General features: G+C 43.5%; 1 protein-coding gene across 4 annotated transcripts in view; it reads left to right on the top strand.

Moving 5' to 3' along the window:
- AFF2 (AF4/FMR2 family member 2) overlaps positions 1 to 26,829 on the top strand; it is a 472,276-nt gene that overhangs the window by 402,912 nt on the left and 42,535 nt on the right. For 2 of the 4 annotated variants that reach the window (XM_048515047.1, XM_048515045.1), the window contains exons 10-12: positions 12,832 to 12,994; positions 14,631 to 15,653; positions 21,413 to 21,534. In XM_048515047.1, coding sequence (XP_048371004.1) covers positions 12,832 to 12,994; positions 14,631 to 15,653; positions 21,413 to 21,534 — 1,308 coding nt within the window. Of the gene's footprint in view, positions 1 to 12,831; positions 12,995 to 14,630; positions 15,654 to 21,409; positions 21,535 to 26,829 lie in introns of all 4 variants that reach the window. The other 2 variants (XM_048515046.1, XM_048515044.1) reach the window with 1 other exon arrangement.

The following is a 26,829-nucleotide window of genomic DNA, read 5'->3' as shown; positions in this document are numbered from 1 at the left end:
ATTAACAAGATATTGTGGGTGGGGGAAATATTTAGTTCTGCCTTTGGTACTAAATCCTTCAAGGCAATATTTAATCGAAAGTGCCTTTTTTTAGCGATCAGGTGGCCTCTTGTGTCCTAGAAAGCCAGCTGTTATAAAACTTGGCTATATTAATCCCCAACTAAATAGTGATCATCAGCTAATATTAAAAGGCAAAGAAAACTTTAAAAGATGTTCCGTTCTGTCCATTTGAATATTGGCTCTCCCCTTTTTGCATTTTGCATTTAGTTTCATTTTGCATTAAAATGGAACGATAGCTTTTTATTGGACAAATATGTAATTTTTATAGCAATCAGCATTTTTGTTACAAGAAGGTGTTTTACCTTGATTCTCATTCTCATACTGCAGAAGAAAAGGTAGAAAGAGGACAAATGCACAAACTGCAGCTCCATATATCCAGGTCCATATATCCTACAACTGACTTGCTTGGATGGCTGTTCTGCTCAAGTGGCCCAGGAAATTATAGGTCTTTTTAGATAATGGTTGCCACTGTGGTATGGAGTGGGGGGGATGCTCCAAGGTATGATTACTTTTAGTTAATCAGTAACAACTTGAGCTGGTTAATTGTAGCATCCAATTTTGGTAAGTGAACTAAGGACATGCTGGTTTGTGGAGCCTTGTTTTTGTTCCAGTGTATTAGGGACAAACCACACAGAACAATGAAGATCATGATCAGCTCACCCCCAACATGTAAAACAGATGAAAAGAAAACTGTTGGTGAGATATAAATTGGGAAGTGAAAAAGGAAATGTTAATATCTTTCCTTCTAATGGAGAAGAGTAGTTTTTGTACATTAACAGAGAAATCCTAAGGAGAGCTATACCATTATAAGCCCACTGATTTCACTGGGCTCAGTAGAAGATTATAAATCTATTTCCGATAGTATTGTAAAATTGTAAATTATTTTACTCCCCCTTCAATATTTAAAAATCACTTGCATGGAGCTTTAGTAATATGCAAATGTGTTTCCATTTAATCAATTGCTTAATTGGGTCAAAAGGAAATTATGTTGGAGTTGAAATTTTCTTAATCAGTTGATAGCCCTTGTCTAAGTGCAATTTCTGATTGCTAAGTATATTTATGATACTTAGATCTGACTACGTTTATCCTGGAGATTAATAATTTTTAGTGGTGTGTGCATTATCTTTGTTACAACTATTCTGTTTCACCTTTAAAGTGGTTTATTAAAATATTAAGAGTAAATGATGTGTTAAAAATAATGTAATAACAGTTTCAGCAGCAAGCTGGGGAAACAAGCAATGCGTAAATTGCACATTCATTCTTCATTTATGGTGCAGAAAAATAAGCCATGCACACAAAATCTCCGTAATCATTTAAGAGACATTTGGAAAATGAATCTCTAATTTAAGGAAATACATGAAGCAAAAGTGGAGGTTTGAAAATATAAGTCAGTAATTTATTTCTTTAAATTACAAGAATGTGGAGGAGGGAATCGCTGCTGGTATTTGTGAGATGTTTGCTAGGGTAAGCAATGAAGTGGAGTTCCAGATCTGGAAGCAAAAAGGCTTAGCACAAGGTCAGTAACCTGAACAAATCCCTTGGGAAATTCCATCTGGCTTTTTGATTGTCAATATGAAGTACACATGACGTGAAAAGAAAAACTGTCCCATCCAAGAGCCAGGCACCCAGCCACATTATGTGGCCTCACCCACCCTTCACCCACCAAAGAGGCTTCCCAGTGGCATGGGGAGACTTGAAAAGTTAAAATGAGTAAGCCTCTATGGGGTTCAGTAGACTTATGCTGCCCAAAAAGATCACGACTCTACAGTCCCAGCTACCATGTAACGCCACGAATGGCCAGGAAGCAGAGGCGTTCCTGGGGAAAATGGCACCTGGGACAACAACTGCCATGGGCACCCACCCCCACCCCCTCCCGCAACTCAGCAAGTGAGGTGGAGGGTGCTGGCACTGGTACGTGGCTCAGGAGACCGCAGCTCAGCACCGAGCAGCTCAGGCACGAAGCCGTGGCCTCCTGAGCTTCCTGCCGCTGAGCTGCAGCACCGCTGGGCAGCCATCCCCTCCTCCCCCGTGGCAACCTGGCTAGGACAAGCTGGAGGAGGCTTAGGGGAGGCGCAAAATCGTGCCATCTCCTCTTCCCCCACTACAACCCAGCTTGGACGAGCCGGGTCAGTGTGGGGGAGGCATGGGAGCACAAAATCGTGCCATCTTCTCTTCCCCCACGCTGACCCGGCTCAGAGGAGCCGGGTCGGCATGGGGGAGGAGGGGTGTGGGAGGCGATTTTGCGCCCCCCATGTGACGGAATGGCATGGGCCCGGGGATATGTGACCCTACATGTCTCGGTGGGCTGTATGCCCCTGCCAGGAGGGAACAGACTAAAGTCGGCTCCTCCCTATCCCAGCCCTGCTACACAAGCAGTGGAACACTGAAACTGCTGGAACACTGAAACTGCATCTGGCACCATGATTCAGCCTTGGGGTCCCAGCAGCAGCTTTACACTGGCAGAATCACCCCTCCACCAGGGTAAGTGACTTGGGGAGGGAAAATCCAGTGGCTCAGTCATGTGCCACTTCTACCGGCAGATCCACTCCCTCTACCCCATGGATTAGGTACACTGATATCCATTGCAACCATATTTTCTTGCATAGTTGAAAACCTAGTGCAGTGGGTGATGAAATAATATAATGTGGCAGTAGACTTATGGAACTCACTGCCACAAGATGTAGTGACTGCCACTGACCTACACTGTGATCCTAAGCAGAGCTGTGCCTTTCTGAGTCCACTGATTTCCATGAGTTTAGAAAAGCTTTAAAATGAGTTATATTATTTCACAGAGGATTGAGCTGTCATGGCTGTTAGTTAGGATGACTAAATGGAACTTCTCTGTTCAGAGGCAGTATAGCTCTAATTATAGTGCTACAGGACAACAAGTAGATGATTTGGTATATGTGCCTTGTTTGAAGGCCTCTACTTGGCCACTGTGCAGATCAGAACGCTATACTAGATAGGCAGGTCAAGGTATTCTTATGGCTACTTTTTAACAAATATCTTCCACGTTATTTTAATGATGCTAACTTCTTTTAGTATAGGCATTTTGGCACCAATTTAAGTCCACCAAAGGCCAAACTAGATGTGACACCTTCCACAGGACTGGCCCATGGATGCAGCCACCATTATATAGGAATTTAAAAATACCACAAGAGGAGAAAACAAGAGCAACACAGCCTACCTCACTGCAGGTATTGTCAAAATTAAGGCCTTACAGCATTTATAAGTGCACAAATGGTAGTGGCATCGTGGGTCATAACTGTTGGTGCTCCCACATCTAGGTTGGCCCTAAAAATATCAGTAGGCTTAGCCTGAAGCAACTCTTACAAATCAGACTCCCACAAACATAACAAGTAGCTGTCCAGCCAATTAAATATTGCAAAAGATCAGGGAAAAAATAGAGGAACTTCTCTCAGTGTGATTGCATTTAATTATGTCAGGATTATGTCAGGATTTGTTAATATAGCTTCTATGTTACACTGGTTACACTTCATGATATGCATGAAAAAGACCCACAATATGTGGTACAGAGTACAGGGTCCTACTCTGAGGAGCTCAGTCTAAAAAGCAGTGGTGTACTGCCTGTAGGGACATGGGGACACCCATGTCCCCGGGCGCATGCCTTTCGGTCACGTGGGAGGCTCTAGGTGGCTCCCCAAGGCCGGGCCCAGCTGCGCGGCAGGGAGGCCTCTCCCCCACCAGAGAATCATGCCAGCACATGAGAAGGTGTTATTCCCAGGCACCATTTCCCCCCCAATAAGCCTCTGCTAAAAAGTGCCTCAGAAAAAACAACTGAGGTACCTTGAAGCCAGAATAGACAGAAGAACTTTCATGCATTATGTGCCTCATTTCAGTTGTGCCAAAAGCTTAACAGAAAAGGTGGTTTTTAAGGAGGGATTAGAAGGACATGAGAGAAGTAGCATCATGCAGATCTTCTGGGACCTATTAAGAACCAGAAAATAAGAATTAAACTTGACTATTCCTGGAAAGGGTTTTATTTATTCATTATGAATATACTTTATTGGGAGATGATGGGGGGCAGGGAGATGGTGGCTTGTATTTGTTAACTTCATTATGCGGTTGTTGGGAGAAAACTCTCTTGCTGTGTATTTTGCTTCTCAGTATTATAAACTAGATTGATTCCTGACTGCTCTGCTACCTTTCTCCATAGTGTAATGGGTTTCCTGAGAGAGCCATAAAATATAATGTGAAAAAATGTTTAATAAAATATGCCTTCTAGAATGGCAGGAGGGGAGGGGAGTAAACTACTCAGATGTAAGAGGTTTTTTTCTATTCAAATTGCCAACCTGTGGTGTATATCTGAGACAAAGTGACATTCCTGAAGTTATTTATTTCTTTATCCATCCCACCAGCCCTTCAAGAAGCTTAATGTACATGGGGTCAATCCATTTTACCTTCACAACAGCCCTGTATGGCAGCAAAGGTCCTACTTTGGCCATTTGTTTGCCTTACTTTAGCCACACAACAACCTTCATGGCTCAGTGGGAATTTGAACCCTGTCTCCTGAGTATGCTATACCCTACTTCCTGTGTAAATTATCCTGAAAACATTATTTATATCCTGCTTTTCTCCCTCAATTCTCTAGACCCAAAGCAGCTTATGATACCTTTCTCTTGTCTTCCATTTTATCTTCCTAACAACAGCCCTGTAAGGTCAAATACACTGGGAACGATTGACTGGCCCATGGTCACTCACCAGACATCCATGTCAAAGAGGGAATTTGAACCTGAGTCTCCAAGTTCATAAGTGGAGCAGCCATACACATGGAGCAACCATACACATTAGCTCTTTCTGCTTAAGAAAAGTCACCTACAATCTCATCCAGGCTTCAAACAGCATAGAAATTGTACATTATGGCAACCACCCTAGCTTACACACTGCTTGTGCATACAGATAGTTTACAGCTTTACATAATGTGCCCCTCCGTATATTTTAGGTCCACACAGGAATACTCTGTATCCATCTCCAAAGATGCAAAAACTATTTCCCTTCCGCAGTTTTGGCTCAGGAAAATGCCACAGTGGGGAAATAGGAGTCCCTCTTCCTTCCATACCATGATCCCTAGCCAAATTGGGCTCCTGGGGACTTTAAAACTACTTTCCCACAGCTGCTGTTGGGTCTAGAGAAGCAGACCCAACACTTAAAAAACAGAACCTGTACTTCAGCCTCAACTGGCCATAGTTATCATAGTGGTACACGTCCAGACAATCCTACCACCTATAATTAAATACAACTAGAGTTTTGAATTAAGTCTGAACCAGGCCTTCCTTTGAGAAATGGATCAAATGTTTAAACCTCTGTAAATAATCTTAAATGTAAATGGTGTTCATGTGCCTGAACTGTGGACTCCTGAAGAATTGCACGTTGTGTGAGAAATTGCCACTAGGTAGGAGCCCCTGTGACTCCATGCTTTCAAATGGCTTGTTCCAACTCTCCAGCAGGCTGTGAGAGCCATTTCAGTTGACTATAGCAGAGCTTTCCGAGCAAAATTGGCAGAGAGAGGTTTCAATGGGCAGAATCAAACTCTAAAACTGATAGTCATGTTGCCAAAAACTTACAAATGCTGTGGTCACCTCCCCTCCATTTTGGCTTCACAAAACCCCACTGACACCCTTCCAACTAGAGGTACAAGAGATTAAACCTAGGACCTTATTTTTGGATGGTGTATGCTCTACAGCTGACTTCGAGCCCTTCTGGTTTTTGCAGACCCTTCCTGACTCCCACATATATGAGAAAAAGAAAGCAGCTCTTCTGTCAAATAATATTTGAACCCTTGATCTTCATAGGAAATCATTTTCAAACGTATGGCTGAAAACTGCCTCCAGGGAAAAGTTCCGTTCAACCTGTACTTTTCCTTTGAATGATAGATTTCCCCCTTTTAAAAGACCTGTAATCTCTCCATTTCAATTTATCTTCAGAATGAAGATTTTCTACAACCAATTCTCTGTGAACATTCTGCGTGCATACATGCCTCTTTCCTTTTCCACCACTCATGCACCCGTATGCAAGATGCTTGTTCACTTTTGTTTTGCATGATGTTGAGATAAAACTGTGTTCCGCCTCTTAGCTCGTTCTGCGGCAGCGCTGGTCTCTTGTTCATGAGGTCAGTGACATAAAAAGAGTAAACCTCTGGTTGAAAATATTTTGTTTGGTGGCAGTAGGATCTTTAGGATGAAATGTCATGATGCAGCTAAAGTCATCATCTTGTCTTCCAAGAAGAAAGGCAAATATGGCTTCATTGTGTTTTATGTGAAACATTATGAGAACCAGCTGGCAATCTAAAGCATGTTTTGGCCTAGAATAGCTTGGGTTGTTTCCACAAAAGAAATTAAGGCTATGCAATGTCCTATTCCATTGTTTCAATCTTGTCTTTACCAAACAACTATAGTCTCTGATCTCCTTTATACCTTTCCTGCTTTGATTGCCATTGCCTCCCCAGTTGTTCCCACATAAATCCAAGACAATCCAAAGTCTATGTGGATTATCTTCCTGGTGTATTTGTAAACTATGTTGCCTGCAGTGAGCCACTTAGATCTGCTATATGGCCAACATATGGTAACTTCAACAATGGGTCTCTTTGCACCTTCTGAATGTGAGGGAATACTGACTACTGGGAAACTCCAACACAAGAGTCCGTGTACACACAACCTCAGCATCCCACAAAGAGCTGACACTTCCATGATTGGTGAAAATGCCAATAAACCAGGCTGCATGTAAACAGGTATCGGAGCAAAAATACCAGGAACATACCGGGAAAGGAGATTCAGTTAGGAGGGGGAAATGCATATTCACAAGTCCTGTTTGAAATAAACTATTAAGCTGTATGACACTTCTGCAGTCATTGTGGCAGATTCTGTGTGGTAACGAGATGAGCATTCACTTGTCCCCTTTCCATGTACACGAGCACAGCAAATTGGGCAGGACTGTACACGAGCACAGTAAATTGTACATGAGCACAGTAAATTGGGCAGCACAGTAAATTGGGCAGGACTGAGGAAAAGTAAACCAGGGACCCAATCAAATTAGCTCTTTAGAAGTAGAAACTTCTGGTTGCTCTTTCATCAAAAAGGAACATCACCAAGCAGGTTAGGCAGCAGGGGAATAGTCACAGAGGGTATTTTTAATCATGTTAACTCCTAACTAAAATCACTCCAAAGGATGCTGTTTCTATAGTCCTTTTTAGCCATTATTACTTTGGGGGTATCCAACCATGCATGCAAGTTGACCAACTATGCTTCCAGTATACAGTTGGCATTGCATCTGAAAAGGGCACGATTTATATTTTTGGTTTCAAAGGTGAAAATATGCACAGTCAATCAAAATAACTGAGTGCATTTAGAGCAGATCATCAATAGTGCATCCTCCTAGTTCTTGCCATGCAATACAACCAAAAATTTAACAGCGGGAAAGGCCTTGCTTGATGGAGAGTTGTTGCAACCACATTTCAACTCAGCAGTGATGAGTGTGCTGCCCATCACATCAACAAATAATTAGCCCAAAAGCTTTAAATCTGCTATTGTTGGAGACAGTTGCAAAGGTTTAAGAGCCAGCACAGTATAGTGGTCAAGAGCAGATGGACTGTAATTTGGAGAACTGGGCTTGATTCTCCACTCTTCCATATAGCAGACTCTTATCTGGTGAACTGGATTTGTGTCCCCGCTCCTACACATGAAGCCTCTGGGTGATGTTGGGCTAATCCCAGTTCTCTCAGAACTTTCTTGGCCCCACCTGCCTCTTGGCCCTACCTACCTCTGGGCTGAGGGAAGGAAGGAGTTGTAAGCTGCTTTGATTCTCCTTACAGGAGAGAAAGGTGAGGTATAAATCCAAGCGCTTCTTCTGTAACAGACAAGAAAAAAATATACAGAGGCAGACTGGCCCTTGAACTTTCCTGGAAAGTTCTTCATGATCCACTGCCCTGCAAGGCCATGGATGGGCAAGAGAAAGCTGAGAAGTACTGTGGAACCTCGGTTTTCGTCATTAATATGTTCGGCAGGAGCTGGCGAAAACCGAAACTGACGAAAACTGAGGCACTATGGGGCCACCTACCTTGCAGTTCTGGGTCGCCCTCTATTGACGTGGTTTTGATGGACAGCAGGCAATGGAAATCGACAAAAACTGAGGCAATTGACGAAATCCGAATCAACTTTTTCGCACAGGCAATTGACAAAAACCAAAACGAATGAAAACCGAGGGCAATGAAAACCAAGGTTCCACTGTAGGCTGAATCTACACCCTCATCATTGTCACAGCCCACCCTTTAATAAGCCATAGTGACAGTTCAGCTCAGCTTGTTCTCGGGCTGTTTTAACATCCTCGTGTGCCCCAGTAGAGCAAGAATTCTTATGGACACTCTGGTTATACTGTCCTTGATTTTTGGCTTCTGGGAGTTGCTCTTGTGCCATTTGTTTGATTAAAATCTGAGAAAGGGGAGAGACTGTTTGATTGGGTTTGTTTATTGAAAGGGAAGAATTGAAAGGGAAAAAATATGGGAAAGGGAGAAAAGAGCTCACAAACAATTCCAAGGAACGATGGTGGTGATTTGAAATTGGCCACGCACATCCCATGAGATAGGGTTGGGAGAAATATTGAATATCCATAATGGAGTGCTAACAAACAGTTCCACCTTTCCAATAGTGAGCTTTGCAAATTTAAAATCCATCATCAGGTGTTATCTCTCTTGATTGGGTGAACGGATACTAAAGCATGAGTTCTGTTTCTCTGACAAAAACATGAACACCTTTGTTTGCACACCTTTTGCATGATTTGTGTCTGGGTACAAGAATACACGTTGCAAAGAAACTAATTTCGTACCCCATATTACAAAGTTATGGAATTCACAGGCTTTTCCTGGAAACATAACCTTGCTAGTATAAAGATGAACATTTGACTAGAGCTTAATGGAATCAGAGTCATTTGTTTGTCTGTTAACAGGACACAAGAAGCTCAGGTTACAATATTCTAATTGTATTAAACCATCCCTTCCAGTCCCCGGTCATCAAAAGCCAGTTTGAATTAAAATGTTACACTGCTTTCAAAAGACATGTACTCTAGTTTGGGTGAGTCTCCAAGGGAAGACTGTTTCCCCTCAGGCAATAAGAGTGAATCTCTGGAGTGGTGGTATGCCCTTGCAATCCAGGCTTAATGCAGAGATGGTTTACTCAAGGCCATTTTTTCAGAGGTAGTGAGTCTATGCTATTTAGGACTTGATAGATTATTACCTGCGCCTTAAATGGAGCTTGGAAGTCAATACAGAGCTACTGTAGCACACAAAAACTATTGCTTTAGAAATCCAATTATTTAAACCATGCTTTTATTCTATAAATAGTAGTGGCTTATGGGGGTGGAATGCACAGAAGATGGTTTGAAACAGAGATACTGAGGAGCGTTATTTTGGTGTCGAGTTAACAAAGCTTGAGTGGAAAAAAAAACTCCCAATAAAGAATCTCCAAGGCATCTCTAGAGAATTGTAATGTGTACAATTTTGTGTACAGCCTGGGGGAGGGGAATAACCCCATAGCCTTTGTTAAAATTAATTTTTAAAGTGTTATATTCAAATATTAGAGCTGCCTAATGTCCTTCATTTGAACATAAATTATAAATGTGTTAGCCGAAAAAATAAAAATCAAGATTGTGCATTGGTAAATTATTTAGATGATAGTTATTTGTTTTTGCAAGCCACAGACTAACAGGTTTGGATGTGACAGTAAATTACATCTTATTGGTCCATTAGCTCATAATCCTTGTGTTTTGCTTTGTTTTGTTTTTTAAAAAACCCAACAATATTAGAAACTGTTTGAAAAATCAGAGCTTCCAGATCCTCTTTCCCACTGAATCCAGTGTGTTCTCCGGATCTTGGAATCAGATCCCTCAGGAAAAAATGATTAAGGATTTCCATGTAATACCCTAACATTTTTGGACAAGGCCAAGGATGATGACAAACAGAGATTCTAAAGTGGAATAAAAATGACTTTGACACCCATTCACTGATTTGGAAACACTGGTCTAAGAAAGTATGTTGAGCCCACTTCTGCCTTCCTGATTATTTATTTATTTTAATTTCTTTTGAAACAATTACATGCTGCTCTCTTGGGACTGCAAGATTCAGAGTGCTACACCACAAGCCCTAAATAAGCAAAATATTTGGAGCATTAACAATAGCAGATTTGTTCAAATACGTTAATAATTTTAGAAACTATTATTAATAGAATAAATAAAGCAGCAGCCAATATGATTCTTGGGTGAGAACAGGCCTTGGTGAACCTAAGGTTGGATCCAGAATAGATTTTTAGAGGACAGCTTCCCCTTTCCCCAACTGCAGCTCACTGATCTCCCAAGAAGGCTGCTGGGGGTACAGGAGACCCTGGCCCTTTCCGCCCGGGCAGAAAAGAGCGCCCCAGGGACACTAAAAACAGTGTCGCTGGGGAGGAGTTCACCTGGCCAGCACTGCTGCATTGCAGCAGCACAGGCCTCGCAACCCCCGAGCGGCGCAAAGACGCTGCTTCCAAACCTCGCTGTCTGAGCGAGGTTTTTCGGAAGCAGCGTCTTCCAACCACTGCCGTGCGAACAGCAATGGCTGGAAGGCACCATTTCCCCCGCACCGTCCCTGAATGCCTACCTCGTCTCCTGGCTTCTGGCTCATCACAGAGGCCAGGGAACATGCCCCCCTGGCCTGCGACTCCAGAGCCATCGCTCCAGCCTGCAGGGGGGGGGGTGTCCCCTGGCCTCTATGACATGCTGGAAGCCAGGAGACAAGGTAGCGTTCAGCAACGGCACAGCCTGTGCGAAATCTGTGCCGCTGCCTGCTGCCCTCCCAGGATCGTCCATGTGAATGCTCCCAGGGGGGTGCATCGGCATTGTTTATGCCGACGCACCCCTGCACCATTGCCATGTGGAAAGGGCCTCTGAGAAATGGCATGGGGCTTCTGCAGCAGGAAGGGGGAATTGGTGGAAATTTCCAATCTTGTCTGGATTCAGTCCCTGGATTTAAATCCCTACTCAGCCATGAAGCTCACAGCTTGCCATTTGCTGTCAGCCTAATCTGTATGATCATATGTGAAGAAAGAGAAATCCATAAGTGACAATCCTGACTCCCTGAGGACCGTGTTTGCCACCACAGAACCAGGGAGTGATGTGAGGGAGGGGGTTCCCTCTACAGTGCTGGGGGACAGTGCTGGCAAAGCACATGTTTCTCAACCCCAAACACCCATACTGCCTTCTTTGTACAGGTCATCTGAAGTGGGATCCACCCCCATGCTATGCTATCGCTCCTTCTGCTGTGTCCAATGAAAGCCGTGGCCTATTTTCTCCCAAACTTGTGTAAGAGAGGCCTGTTCTCCTCAGATTTGTTCCCCTTTTGGCCCCTTTGCCCACATACCCCACCCTGAGTTCCTTGGAGAAAAGGGAGGATAAAAATGTAATAAATGCAGTTAAAACAGAAAATACTTGTGTCTCCCCAATCAGAAAGGGGAAAGAGTTCTGTACCCACATCATAAACTCAGCCCTAAAGAGTGTTGGTATACAGACATTGGTGATATCCTCACTGGTGATTAATCCTGGGATAGTCACCCAAAATATCCAGGTTCCCTCAAGATCTCCTCACAGCTGAACCATGGAACACAGACCAGTCCTGTTTCTGGCGCTCCCCCCACCCCCTTATCATAGGATTTTCCTGGACCTGCTTGTATATGCACCTTTTTGGGGGAAAAATACTCCAATGGGAGCCAATAGGAGATGGGGGCTAAACATTTGAGGGTCCATAACTTTGGCCCACATGAACCAAACTTCACCAAACCTGGGTGGTATCATCAGGAGAGTCTCCTGCTGATTCCACCAAGGTTTTGTGAAGTTCAGCCATTAGAATAGAAGTGTGGGGTGGAACCATCAGGAAGCAACAACAGTCTTGCCTTAGTAATGAGAGCACAGGCCCTTCTGCAGTGCCCCGGAAGCACAATTCTAGGAGAACCACCATTTCACTGTCCTACTTATATCCAATTAGCTTTCAAACTTTTTATAACTCTTGAAGGCCACAAAACACAGGCACCAAGTCACCCTTATTCTCAAGTCACCCTTGTTCCCTGAGATATATTTAGTCACACAAATAGACTTTTCTCATAGATGGTCAAGAGGGGGCACTTAATGATAATGGTTCTACAGATAACTCAGTGCCATGAACTCAGATACAACCTAGCACAAGACATTACGTGAAAAACCCAAAGACAATTTATAACTTAAAGCAAGTCTTTATAACCTATAGCTTAAATCAAGTCTCTTTGGCAATGTGGAAATAGATTTCCTTTGGTTAACATTTTGGAAAGGATACCATGGATTAGATACTGTTGCTTCAGGGAGCACATCCTGCCCATAAGTCACAGGTTGGTATAAGGTATTGGACAAGAGAGCAAGTCTGAATCCACACATGGTTAGTTACTGCACTACCATTTGCAACTGGATTGGCTTGTCCACACAGGATAAGTTTCGAATGATTGCTGCTATGCAACAATAGCACAATATTCTCTGTGGTGCAGAGGCAGCCCAAGAAAGGACAAGTGAGTATGTACAGCTATATCACATACGGGACAGTAATGAAATGGAATAAAGGTGGAGTAGAGGCTTTTTCTGATGCAGCCTGTTTGGAAGGAGAAGACCTGTGGGCATCACAGCTGACCAAGAACCTGTACAAGATCATGGATGACCAAGTTAGAGTGACCAGATGGATCTAAGAATGATTTGCTTTTCTCCTTACAGTGGCCTTCCATTGACGACAACACATAACACTGTCTTAGTGCATTCCAGTGGAGGTTCTGGGAGCTCCAGTGAATCTGAGAGCAGCTCCGAATCTGATTCAGACAGTGAAACCAGCTCCAGTGACAGTGAGTGCAATGAAGAGTCACGCAGTGGAACTCCAGAGGTAAAACCAAAGGGGTTTTTGTCCTCCCCTTAGGGGAAGGTCTATGGCTCTGTGGTGTAGGATGTGGTTTGAATGCAGAAGCAGCCAGGTTCAGTCCTGAGCATCTCCATGTGAAGGATCTCAAATTGATACTGAGAGATCATTCTCTGTCTTAGGCCCCTTCCGCACACGCAAAATAATGCATTTTCAAACCACTTTCACAACTGTTTGCAAGTGGATTTTGCTATTCCACACAGCTTCAAAGAGCACTGAAAGCAGTTTGAAAGTGCATTATTCTGCATGTGCAGAATAGAGCCTGGAATGTGCCTTAGAGCCTGGAAGGCAGCTGCTAGTCAGAACAGACAGCGCTAAACTAGATGGAAGAGCCATCTGGTTTGCCAAAGGCACTTTCATACAATCCTCTCTGATGTTAATTCACACAGTTAGCATTGGTTTTTGCAAAAGAATATCTCCCTGTCTTTTGCAAATACAAAACCTGAGTGGTTTTGAAGAAATAATGCAGTCCACATGATTACCAGTTGATCAGAGAGGAAAAGATAATCTGACTGGGGGTTTTGTTCAGCCCAGTTGCCAGATAAACCAGGGGCAAGGCTGTTTTTGTTCTCAACCTTCCTAATGCTGCGACCCTTTAATACAGTTCCTCATGCTGTGGTGACCCCAAACCCTAACATTTATCCATTTTACAGATGGAGAGCACTGATGCAGAGAGTCTTAGGCGACCCCTGTGTAACGGTCGTTCGACCCCCCAAAGGGGTCACGACACACAGGTTGAGAACCGCTGCTTTAGCAGAAGGGAAGTGTTTTGAATGTAGGCTACTGGACTCTACCCATCTCACTGCATCTTAGAACTTTGAGACCTTGGCCCATTTTTTGCTATTTTAGAAAGAAGGTGGCTGGACTTCTCATGATTATTTTTATACTGATCCTGACTTCCATGCCTGTTTCTTCTGCTGTGAGATTACTATCTAGATTCACAATTGGTACAGTTAGTGTGGGATTCCAGGTTACTTTTAACAAATTAAAGTTCTATTTATATGTGTTCTACAGCTTCAATGTTTCAAGAAAACAATTTACAATAAATAAAACAAACTGAGGCAGCAACTTCTGCTGAGGTGACTTTCACTTTACATCAATTCACTCTCTCCTTTACATCTCTGAGACCATCATAGGACATGTCTCCCTTTCTGGTCTCTCACTCTCAGTACAGCTTAGCAGCTGACCTTCTTTGTTTGTTCAACATGTAATATTTTCTCTCTCTCAAGTCCTGTTCGCATTCTGATTCGGTTTAACTCCGACTGACCCCCTGTCAGTCTCCAGCCCAGACTGCTGTCTCTCTCCCCAGTTATACATCCTCTCTCTCAGTTCAGCACAGACTCTCCACAGTCACTCTCCAGTCAACTAATCACCTTGCTCTGTCAACCACTTTCACTCCCCTTCCTTATACAACTTACCTCTCATTTTAAAGAAACACACACACAATAATGACCTTGGGGGAAAAAAATAAGTTTCCTGACCTTCTCTAATGCAATTTGGTAAGCAATAGCCATTGCTTAACTAAAATAGAAGTCAGTGTTGGGAATGCAATGTTCATTTAACTTGTTGAAGAGCTGATTGTTTGTCATTTCTCCTTCTACAGCCTGAACCCCCCTCAGCTAACAAATGGCAGCTGGATAAATGGTTGAATAAAGTCAATCCCCACAACAAGACCATCATCAGCAACCAGCATGAGAGCCACAGTGAGAACAACTCACAGTCTCAGAGCAACCCACCAATCGAAGGACAGAACAAAGGGAAGCTGAGCAGCAGCCTAGCCCTGACCGATTCCAAAGACAGGGCACTACGTAGTCCTATCCGTGAAAAAGCCAAACCCCGGGTTGCCCAGAAAGCTCCAGCAGAAGCAAAAAGTTCAAAGCAGAAATCGCCGGCTCACAATGAACCCCCCTCCCAAAGGACTACCGGGAAAAAACAACCCAAAAAGGTAGAAAGGACTTCCAGCACTGAAGACTATAACTGGCCTAAACCAAATAATACCAGCAGCACACCCAAAGAGAAGGAAATGCAAGACTCCCAAGAACAGCCAAAACTTCGCACCAAGGTAACCACCGGGAATACAGCTCCAAGGAAAGAACCAAGGACAAGCGTGGGGCCTGCTCCCGAAAAGAAGAAATACAGAGGCCCCAGCAAAACAGTTCCCAAATCACGAGAATTTGTGGAAACAGATTCGTCCACCTCTGATTCAAACACTGACCAGGAAGAGGGCCTGCAGGCAAAGAACTTGCAGGGCTGCAGTGGCCCTGACAGTAGCATTAAAGCCAAGGACTCCAGCAGTAACATCCTCAGCGTAAGTAGCTTAACAAGCAACAGTAGCAATACCTCCATTGACCAGAATGGCAATGATTTAGAGGAGCAGCTTTTCTCGCCTATCCCAATTGTGCAGAATGAACCCCTTTTCCCGCTCAAAGAGTATGAAGAGCTCAAATACCTTTGGGTGAAAATAGACCTGAGTTTACTCTCTCGGATCCCTGGACAAGACACTTTTGAGAGCACATCTGGGAAGCTGGAACCCCGCGAGGTTAATACGAAGCACAGGCGACAATCCCGAGAGTCCCCGACACCAGCTGCTGAAAAACCCTCCACTAAATCAAAAAGGAAGCACAAGGTAATCCATATCTTTATAGTGGATGGGGAATTGTTGTTCTCTCTCAGGAGAGTGAGAGTGTCAGGACTGAGCCAGCGTTTGCTCCCTTGGCCTTTTAGTCTACCTCTGGAAAGCCTTTCTTGTGCACATGAAAGATGTACATTGGCAGAACTGAATCAGTATTTCCCAGACTTTGCTGGGACATACTAGTATGTGGAAGGGTAATATTTCTACACCATGAAATATAGATTCTTTACAAAATTAAAGAATCCATTCCATCCAAAGGTGCACACCCATTAAGGAGGCTACTTTTTGTGTCTCTGAATGATGTCTTTTTCCCCTTTGGACCACAGGGAGCATTTAATTCTGCCGCATTTCTGCCTCAAGTATAGGGATGGAATTGAATTTTGTAACTTGGAAATACTTGTTTCAATTTCGCTTCTCCCTTATGAAAATTGAACCAGTGAGTCTTGCCTTGATGTCATTTTCAACACCTTCATAGCAATGTTTCTTATTAAAATCAACACATTTTGAACATTTTTGCACCAGCTGCATATAAATTGTATAGAACTTCTGCATGGTGTTAAATGGCATAAAGGCATCAAATGAATCAGAACACCAGGAATGAGAAACGGTGAGACAAAAAAGGTCACAATGACAATGTACAAAAACAATGGCCGATTATGCACAAGGCATCTGCTGTGTGATGGGGGAAAATATCTGTTGCAGCTAGATTTCATTTTTCATCAAGTCCCACTTTCACTTTCTAGTCTCCCCATGGTAAGCAAGACCACTTGTAGCACAAATTTAATTTTGCTTCGTCACCGGAGCAGGGAGATTTGTCAGTGAGCCCAGCTTTGTCCCAGACATCTTCCCTCCATCCGTGGCCAGCCTACCTAGCTCCACCCTCCCCACTTTTCACACTGCCTTCTATGCCTTGTCCCTCATCCCCCTCCCTTCCATGTTGCTGGGTCTTTCCATCTACTCTAAACACTCATATCAATATATCAGTGTATCGATTGGCTTTTGCAGGGAACAGCACAAGCAGAGTCTGTTTCTGGCTCCAGCCTACCTCCCTCGCTCTGCTTTTAAAAAACTTTTTTTCCCAGACAAGCCTCTTTTTAAAAACAAGCCTCTCTCCCACAGCAGCAGCAAGAGAGAGAGGCTGGGGGAGAGAGCGAGAAAGAGTGTCTGTGGAGCAGAGGTGCGGGGAGAGAATATCAACTATATAGCATAGGGACTACTGAGTGTTATCAGATCTATGCCTTTAGGAAGGGTGGTGTTAAGAGAACCAGCAAACAGAGGCCTGTTGAGACTAGCTGCAGGGAGGACTGGGCTGCCTTCTCGTGTGAAAACAGAGAAACGCAAGGAAACCACACTTCAGCCCCATCATGCAGCTAAAAGACCTGCAGTAAGTGTTCCATCAGTAATGGGCCAGTAAGTTTGTACATACCTCTTCGGGCATGATGGGATCTTAAACACTCTCAGAGGAAACTATCCACTGCATCTTTGTACGAGCCACTGCTTCCAGTCAGGAAGTGACTCAGGCACGGGGGATGAGCCCCTCTGAGAACTAGTTCATAGTCTAACAGTCAATCTTTTTAGCTGCAAAGTGGATCCTGCCCATTTTAATTCAATTAATTTGGGTGATGTTATTTTATAATAATTGTTAGTAAGAACAGAAATTTTAATGCCAGAAACAAAGTTTAAGGGTAGAGTTTACATTGCAATCCTTTGTTATGCGTTTGCTGAAGATAATTAGCATGCATTTCAGGAATAGAAAGCACAGTAATTGTCCAAATTTCCATTTATTTGCCACTTACAACTGTTTCCCAATACTTGTTCAAAGGTACTCAGCATCCTAACTAGGCTGTAACAACCAGGAAAGCGCTATCCCCAGACTCTATAGTTCACTCAGCTTTGTCCACCATCTCTCTGCCTTCATGGTGGAAAACATTTCCCAGGAATAAAATGGCTGTGGTGACAGTTATTGCCTTTGACTGGAAAATTGTGCCACAGGAAAACAAGTTGTGATCCACAAATATTTAACTGGTGAAGGAACGGGGAGGATTGGTCCACAAAAATCAGATCCCAAACTTTTCTGACCCTTTGATCCACTATGGGCAGTCCCCCTTTACAGCTTAATTGAATCTTTGGCATGGGAAAGGGCAAATTTGATTTCTAGGATATAACTCATAGTCCCCCTTCTCCTGCAGCTGCAAGGGGAGAGTCTTCTACACCTCTTGAGGAAAGGTCATAGGTCTAGAAAAAGTTCAGGGACACACATCCTTTATGCTCAATAGTCTCCCCCCAGTTTAAAATCCAAGCTAAAAGGCAGCACATGGCATGCTATTTCCTGCTGATCAGTCTAATCCCTTTACATCACAATGGCACACTGCTTTCTGCTGCCAGAATTCTCTGACAGCTTGTAGACAAATGTTATGTTGAGTTTGCAGCTCCTGCTGGTATCAGGAGTTGAGAGGAAGACAGGGGTGATTACAGGTCACCTGTCCTTTTCCTATTTCGGCTTCTACGAAATCTGTAAGCAGACACCCCTCTTTGCTATAATAGAGGAGGAGGATTCTCATCAGGAAGCTTATGGCCAAATTACACAATATATTTTTAACAAATTGTGTTTGAGTTCAGTTGACCCAACTCTCTTTCCTCTCGGTCACACAGCAGCTACAGGGAATGTCACTTTTAAAGTTGGCAAGAAACAAGGACAGTAACATGAGGGGAGAAGGAGGCTCCTGTCTCTCCCCTATACACACTTTTTCCCTTAGAGTAAACAGCCTGTACAGGGAATGATTTGCATAATTATAGAGCTGCATGCAGAGTATTTACAAGCATGTACAAAGGTATGCAAATAACTCCTCACCAGGACCTTTCAGCAGAGGGGAAAGGTGGTAAAGAGGCAAAAGATATGTTCTCTTCCCCTCCCCCCTACCGCATGCCACTGCCCTAATCCAAATTGGCTCCTACAGGCTTTAAAAGTGATGTTCCCTCCAGCTGCTATGTGACTGAGGTGAAAATTAATTGGGTTTGTGGAAACTGAAACCCAACTTGTTGAAAATAGTTTCATGTAGTTTGGCCTTTAGGTATCGCAGATAAGCACTGGTCCCCCTTTTCAAGCGTAGGACATGCAGCCTTCAAAAACTAGATATCTGTCTAGGTTTATGAGCCATAACCTCTTTGGAGTAAAGTTTGGAAGGACAGAGAGGACCATAATGGGAGGAAGGGGGTTAGAAGATAACTGAAGGGCTGGGTTGTGCAGTGCTCTCTTGGGCTGATGTTGTATCTTTTTTTGTTTTGATGGTCTGTTTTTCATTGTAGCATAAAATCCAGATTTACTGCAAACGTAAACAGGCATGCTTCCATTAAAGTCAACAGACTGTACTTGCTTGTTGCAGTTACTGAGCTCAGCCTTTTAAAGTACATTGAAAAATGTGGGTTTTGTTACATAAACAAATGTGATTTATCAAAATGCCATTCAGTAGCTTCTCTTTGCAACAGCTACCTGTAAAGAAGAATCTACTGTGACTTGAGAGAGAATGCTTTATCATGTGTTTTATGTTATTTATGCCCAGAGGGATCCTATCTCGTGGGATATGACAGCATGCTTCAAACTAAAATGTGTTTTTAGAAAGGAAACAGAGGTTTTATATCAAAATTGAATATTTGCTTCGTCTGAGTGGGACTTTTTCTTGAATGGAAATGGCTCTACTCCTGGTCTTGTAGAGTAAAAATGGTTTCAGGATTATCATTTTTTAAAAAAAGGATGTTATCAATCCCAGCAAATTCAATAACTAACATCAGTGCCAGTTGCATGCTAAAAATGCCAGCTTTCATGCCAGAAACAAGGGAGTAAATCCAACCCAAATGCAGATATAGCTCCTGTGCTAATAATGGAATAGGAGGAATCAGCCAGGTGACATTCCTAGTGCAAAATTGCATATTGGGTGGCTCTATGATTATTTTTCCGGGTGATGTTTAAGAGAATGCAGTTACAGGAGCTGCAATTTGAAGGGAGAGTCTGAGGCCAGGGTAGAGGAGCTATAACTCCTTTTCCCTTGCTACTTCCCCAGCAGAATTCATCACTGTTCAGCACCTTTTGCACCACCACCACGCCCATGCAAATTTATGGGCACACATATTTTTCCCCAGCATAGATAAAGCATGAGGCAAGAGTGTTAATAGTCTCTTTCCCCCTACATTATGTGCTGTCCCTTTAAATCACAGCTCCTGCATCTGTATTTTGTTTGAAAAGTCAAAATGAAACAAATAACAAATACTTCCACCTCACTTCCAGAGAACCAGGCTGGGTGGATGATGATGTTGTTTGAATCACCAGTGATTGCTTCCACTTATCCTGCATTCCTCACCACCACCACCACCACCCCCAAACACACAAACACATACAGTCTGTTGCAACATTTGTTGGGCCTTCTGCAAGACATCTACCTTCCATATATTTGCCCAACTTTGCTGTACAGTTTCCTGATGTGATATAGGCCGTTTCCGCACGGCCTGCCAGCGCCTCATCACTGGCCAAGAGTTCTGCCGGGCGTGCATGCGAGCCGGTTCGCACGCTAAGCCGCGAAAGCAGGCTAATGGGCAGAAGGCCTCTGAGAGGCGGCTCCATAATGAGTCGCTTCTTTCCTTTCATCGCTCACCATTAGTCTGCCACGGTTGTTCCGCTTCGTAGGCATCCCATCACGCTGCCCTCCCACCTCCCTGGAGGTCGGAGGACAGTATGGGCGGGCTTCCACTTGCCCTAATTCGCAGGCTAATTTAACACGGAGACATCTGCGGGAGTGGAGCGAGAAGGGAGACAGCGTTTTCCCCCGTGGCATGTTCGGCCGCGACCAAGGCCGCTGGAAGACGCTCGCAACAACAACCCTTTAAAGGGTTAGAAAGGTTTAGGCTGCCTGAGTTTTTTCCCCTGCTTTAGCGAGTCGGGCGCTGCTTGCTGCATTGCAGCAGCTTCACTGCAGCTAACGCAGCCTGGGGCGTACAAGCTTTAACGCGACCCCCAGGGCATCGTTTTTGGGCAGTGCGGAAACGGCCATAGTCTTTTCTGAAATAGGCTCATTGCAAGTTTGGGGAGAGTATACACAGGAATGTGTAGATTTCCACACCTTCCTGCCTCTCTCTCTCTCTCTCTCTCTCTCTCTCTCTCTCTATCTATCTATCTATCTATCTATCTATCTATCTATCTATCTATCCTACTATTGTTTTTTTTAAAAAAAAGATTAAAAAGATTAAAAGCCTGTCTGAGTCCCATCTGAGTCAAAGGGTGGAATGAAAACACAGGAAAAAACCCTGAGTGGAGGCTCCATTGCTGCTGCAAATGCCTTTGCATTCACAGTGGCCATGACAGCAGACCTGTCATTGCCCCTGTGCAAAAACAACCATTCTAAATGGAGACTAGCTTAGCATCAAGCAATTCTGTGATTAGTTCATTGCATCTCCAGATTGTGGTTCAAAGCTACACTGAACAAGTCCAATTTCATTGCTTGAGCTGCAAACAGAGTATGATAGAAATGTTTGAGTGAGGTACGGCAGAATCATGTTCAAAAACAGAAATCCTTTTCAACCTAAACAAAAACACAGCTGAATCTGCCTGGCAATTTTTTTTTTGGCTCAACCCAGGCTGCAATTACTTGGAGGGACATACACTGTGATTGTTTTTATCATCTGCAACAGTAGGGAAAGCCGGTGAAATGAGACACAGGGTTTTTTAAGCCATAATTTTCTGGTGTCTGTTGTTGTTGAAGCAGTCTGAGAATTTGGACGCATTTGGAGAAAACAAGAAACAACGCCTGGAGGAATCATCTATGTCTTGTCTGCTTCCGCCGTGCATCTCTCCAATACCCAATCACAGAATAACCAACACGAAAGAGTAAGTTTTTCCATGATATTAAAATGATCCTTTATAATGAGATTCTTCAGAATGACATACTGCAAAGAGGCTTGTCTTTACCATTATTATGGTCCCTTTGTGTTCATACCGCCCTTTTGCAAGCCACAGTAGACCAGAATCTTTTCATGTAAACATACGCACACACGTATACATATATGCTAATAAGATACAATTTCCATGCTTTATCAGTAACAAGTGCTTTTCTTCATGCAGGCAAATATTTATCGTTCTAACAAGAATGTTGAGAAAAGGGCCATATAAATCCCATAGAATCCATTCTTACCAGGATGGGTTCTTATCTCTATAGAAATCTATAAGAGTCCTGCAAACAATGTCAAACAGAATAAAAACAATTTTGATGCCATGTGTAAATCATTCTGTCAAACCACCCATTCTCTCACAGGGTTGTTGTGAGGATGAACTGAGAAAGGTACGTGTGCTGTCTCGAGTGGCTTCTCTGGAGAGGCAGTTCAGATATTTTCTAAATGAAATTATTGTGCTCAGCGAAAGTGGGATAAAATGTACTGGATTGATTGTTACAAGCTGCAAGTTAACATGGATGTTTTTCATAAGAAATGTGCAGTTAAATTTGACAGCCTGAAGGGGCCACCTTTGATTGTTATGTGATAAGTTCTTTTAGGCGTTTATCTCCTGCCATTGTCAGGCATTAGTGTCCCAGTGCGAATGATAGGCTTATGTTGGCACCAGCATGATGCATCCTGACCTCACACACTACAATTATCTGGCTGTCTGGGGGGACAACTGTATGGAGGAAATGGCTATGCAAACTCTCCCTCCTCATGATCAGAATATTTGGAAAGCAGCATTGGTGTCCATGGAGAAGGGGGGTAGGAATGACCATTTCCTCCACATGGTCGCACCCTGCAGATGACCATATAAGAAGGGACCCCTCTCCCTCCTTTCATGTTAAGACAGTGAAGTCATGGGGCTGACTTCTATACAAGCTACTGGGGGTTGGAATCGAGGTACATTTTCCCCCCTGTTGCAGAGTGAGATTCCAAAGGGAACTGCCAAATAGTCTGAAATGGCCAATCTGGCATTCAGTGCCAAATTGCAGTTTTGCACCTAGACTCATGTTATAGACTGCCACTCACACTGATAGCTATGAATCACATTATAACTGTCACTGCAAATATTATTTTGATCTTGCTTAGACATTGGGAAGAGGAAGGAGAACAAAGAAAAGGATGGCTATGTGTGTGGATAGAGCACTTGGAGGTATCCAATTGAATTAGTGGGCAGTAGATTAGTATGAACATCGGCAGCTAGTTTATACTGAGTCAGAACATTGGTCAATATAGCTCAGTACTCTACTCTGATTGTGGCAACAGCTCTCCAAAGTCTTAGGAACAAAGTCTTAGGTCTCCCATCAGTTGTCCATTTTACCTAGAGATGCTAAGAATTGAATTGAGGATCATCTGCAGGCAAACTTCATGCTTTGCCACTGAACCACTGTCACTTCCCTAAGATAGACAAAACAAAGTATTTCATGTAACGTATAATTTACAGAATTAGTTACAGGATACAGTAAAGGCAATTATATCTGACAGATTTTTTTTCTCAAAGGATTAAGCATGAAGTATAGGTTTCTTGCAGTGCAATCCTGAAGAGTTACATCATTCTGCCTGTTGAAGACAGTGGACTTAGAAGAGTGGAACTTTTTAAGATGGCACTGTTAGCCATAGTATGCTTAATAGAAGCTCTGTGTATAGAGGCAGCCTACCTCTCAAGACCAATCGCTGCTGAAAACAGATGAGAGAGTTCTTGCCTTTTCATGTCATACTGATTTCATGTTCTCAAATGCATCTTTGCCTGGCCACCATTGAAAATAAACAGGTTGTTGTTCTCACTCATCAAATCTCCTCTCTGCTTTTATATTAAAATAAGCTTAAAAATAGAAAATGGCTAAAAAGCTAATATCACTTATTTCCAGTTATTTCCTCACTTATTTCCCTCATGTCTATTTAGCTAATTGTTGTTACTGCTCATTTCTAAAGACATCATCTATAGGGGACCTCCCCAGTTTTATCCTTTTCTTGATTTGAAAGGATTTGCTTTTGACTGGTGCTCGTGAGCCGAGAAATCGCCAATTCTTCTGGACCCTTGATTGCAGCAGCAATATTTAGATTTATTAAGTAATCCTGAAATTAACATGTAATTGATGGCTTTAGAACCCATTGTGTACCAAAATCAGGCAGTTCCTAATCTCTTTTACCATTCTGTAATTACTAATTCCTCTTAATGCAAATGAATTAATCCAGATTTACCCAGTTCAATCCTCTGTTTCTCCAGAGTGAAAAGGGGACAGATCGTTTGCATGGGGTTAGATGAATTTACAAAGGCCGTTTCCTCGCGACGTGATAAAAAGGAGCCGACGCTGATGACGTCGCCAGAATAAGCAACGCGCATCCGCCAAAAAACGTTCGCATAGACAGTAGCGGAGCTGCGCGCGCGCAGGAGCCCCACAAGAAATGTGACGGATTGCACGAGCCGCTGCTGAAGGGCGCGTCTCGCCACGCTTTACACCGGCGCGGCTGCGCCGCGAAGCAGCAGCTGACAATTGGCCGATTTTACCGTTCTGATGTCCTGCCCGTCCCCCATCTGTCATTGCCGCTCTCCTCCCAGTTATTGTCAGTCCCAGTTCATGTTGTCACCTGTGAGGACCAGAGCGTGTGGCGGGCAGCCACCACTCCGCACAGGTATGCATATGGATCGGGGAAAGGTGCTTGACCATCGCTTTTGTGGAAATCACCAGGGACAAACGCGGTTTGTGGACGTGACTCAAGCTTGGCCTTTTGGCAGTTGCCATTGTTGAGAACGGCTCCGTATGGCGGCGCGGTTCGCGATCGACCGCAAGTACATCAAAAAGTGCGTCACATGTACGGAAAAAGAGTCGCTTCGCCATTTTTGAATACGGCGCCTTCGCTTAATTGCGTGCTACGACGGGCGCTAATCCGCGCACCTCTGCCGCTATGCATGCGAACACTCTCGCTCTGACGTTTCTTTTCCCGTTTCCACGACGTCATATTTCGCCCATGCGGAAACGGCAAAAGTGAGCCAGAAATTTCCAGTGTGTCATCTCTTGCAATACTATAATTTTTTTTCTTCAACACACTCTATTAAAAAATCTTTATTTCCTTCCTTCATCAAGCCCTAGGGATCTACCCCCAACCTGATGTTTCTTAATTTGAGCTTGTTTTCTAGGTCATTAATTTAATTCCTTAGGGCTCTGCAACCATTGGTATCCTCTGTTAAAAATATAATTGTGTTCATCAATAGTTATTTCCCCTACGCTAGTCTCTTTCCCCTGGTCCCAGATGCTTCCAGTTGCCAAGCAAAAAAAATTTCGATTCTCTTATCTGTTATGTTTAAATGAGACTATAATCACATCACAGATTGCTATTAATATCCTATGAGTTCATATTTAACCCAGTCCAATTGTTTGAGAATTTAGGTGATACCTGGAAAATGGGCAATCAAATGAAAATCATACACATTTCTAGAAAGGGCAAAACCAAGAACACTAGCCAGTTTATAAAAGCCCAGAGCAAAGAAACAATGCAGATACTTTCTAGTAACAAGTGACTTCACTGAAGAGGTTATTGCTGAATTTTCTCCCATATTGATTTTCTTGCCAAAAATAGTAATTACTGAAAGGATAAAAATATTTCACCATACCTTCTTCAGTGTTGTCGTTTCTTTTAGCTGCTTCACCTGGGCAGCCTAATCCAGAGGGGGGGAGAGAATCCCCCATGGAGCTGGTGCACCTATGCCTCAGTGAAAACGCCCTTTCCACTCGTGCAAGGGTCAAATGCGTTCATAAAGGGGCAATTTACTTAGGAAACCCAGCACCACATGGCACTGCATTGCCTGATCGAGAAGCTGGTTCCTTCACGGAGACCTACTGACATAATACTTCTCCAGCATGGCCAAGGGTGGGCTGGAGACCAATCTTAGCCTCCAGAGCCCAGTCGGCCCCCTTACACTAGTGGAGTGCCAGTAGAGACACACCATGATGTTTGTGGCATATCTCTATTTCCTGTTATGAGGGATTTTAAAAAACTTTTTAGGACTTCCCATGCCCTCTGGGTGGGATGGGGTGGCACCAGAGCAGCTCTGTCCCCACCTACCCGACAACTCTGGGTTGGACTGTTAGTGCTTTTATTTTTATTTTTGTTCGTTGTTCTTCAGGATTAGCCAAATGGGTGTATCCAGCCAATATGCAGAGTATGAGAGAGTGCAATCCGCACACTAGGCAGTATATTCTCCTCCATCAGCCAGACTGATTTCATAGACAGTGCTTGCCCTGGGACTTCTGTGTTGCAATTTCCCTCTGAGGAGTCCTCTCTGGCTGCAGGCCTGTTTTCTGAATTTTTATTCAGTACTTTGCTTTGGCTTCTAGTCTCTATATTAACCTGTTTGACTTGTCTTGCCAAATCATTGTCAGTCAGAGGCAGAGATGGGATTTCTCCCTACTCCCCCATCTCCTGACAAGTTTTTGTATGTGATCTGTATGTTAGCTAAGGGCACATTAAAATGAGGCCTCCTAGTTCCTTTATAGCCATTCCCCTTCCTGGTGAGTACAATACAAGCCTCACTATCTGTCTTTATTGGGGTCACTTGAGTTCCCAAATATCTCCAGCCAAAGACCTTGCTGTTGTACACTTAACTGGTTCCACTTATTCATTTGTAATCCTTTCAAGCACCTTCCACTTATTAGATATATGAGAGGTTTCTACTTGCTGTTTCTGTCTCCCAGATGCTTTGAACTGCCTCTCCTTGTGTAACTACATTTAGTTGCCTCACAGGTTTTAAATTAATTTTCTTTACTAATCTGCCACAATCGTGTCTCACATTTCCTATTTCTGTACAATTGGCAGCCCAATCCAGAGCCCCAGAAGGCGGGGATGGCAGGATGGTGCAGAACTTCCAGAGGGCTTTCCAGGGGCACAGGGAAGTAGAAAAAATAAACAAAACCCACTGTTGGGAAGCCCTCCATAGGGCTTAATGGACTTACCACCACCCAAAACATTTACCTCATTTAAAAAGTGCCCCAAAGAAGGCACATCCACTTGCACGGGTCTGCACTACCTGCACAAATGTATTCACCCCCACCATCACCCCCACCCCACCGGATTGGGCTGTAAAACATCTCCGTTCTTAAGGTTGTCTCCTAGTCTGAAGTGTCTCTTTTGTAGGGTTGGTTTTCTGAGATTTTTTTCCTGAGGGAGTCAATCTCATACCTTTTGATTC

The sequence above is a fragment of the Sphaerodactylus townsendi genome, linkage group LG13 (genome assembly GCF_021028975.2).
Source record: "Sphaerodactylus townsendi isolate TG3544 linkage group LG13, MPM_Stown_v2.3, whole genome shotgun sequence".
Taxonomy (NCBI): Eukaryota; Metazoa; Chordata; class Lepidosauria; order Squamata; family Sphaerodactylidae; genus Sphaerodactylus; species Sphaerodactylus townsendi.
Note: the sequence above shows the minus strand (reverse complement) of the source record. Positions and strands in the feature narration are given on the sequence as shown.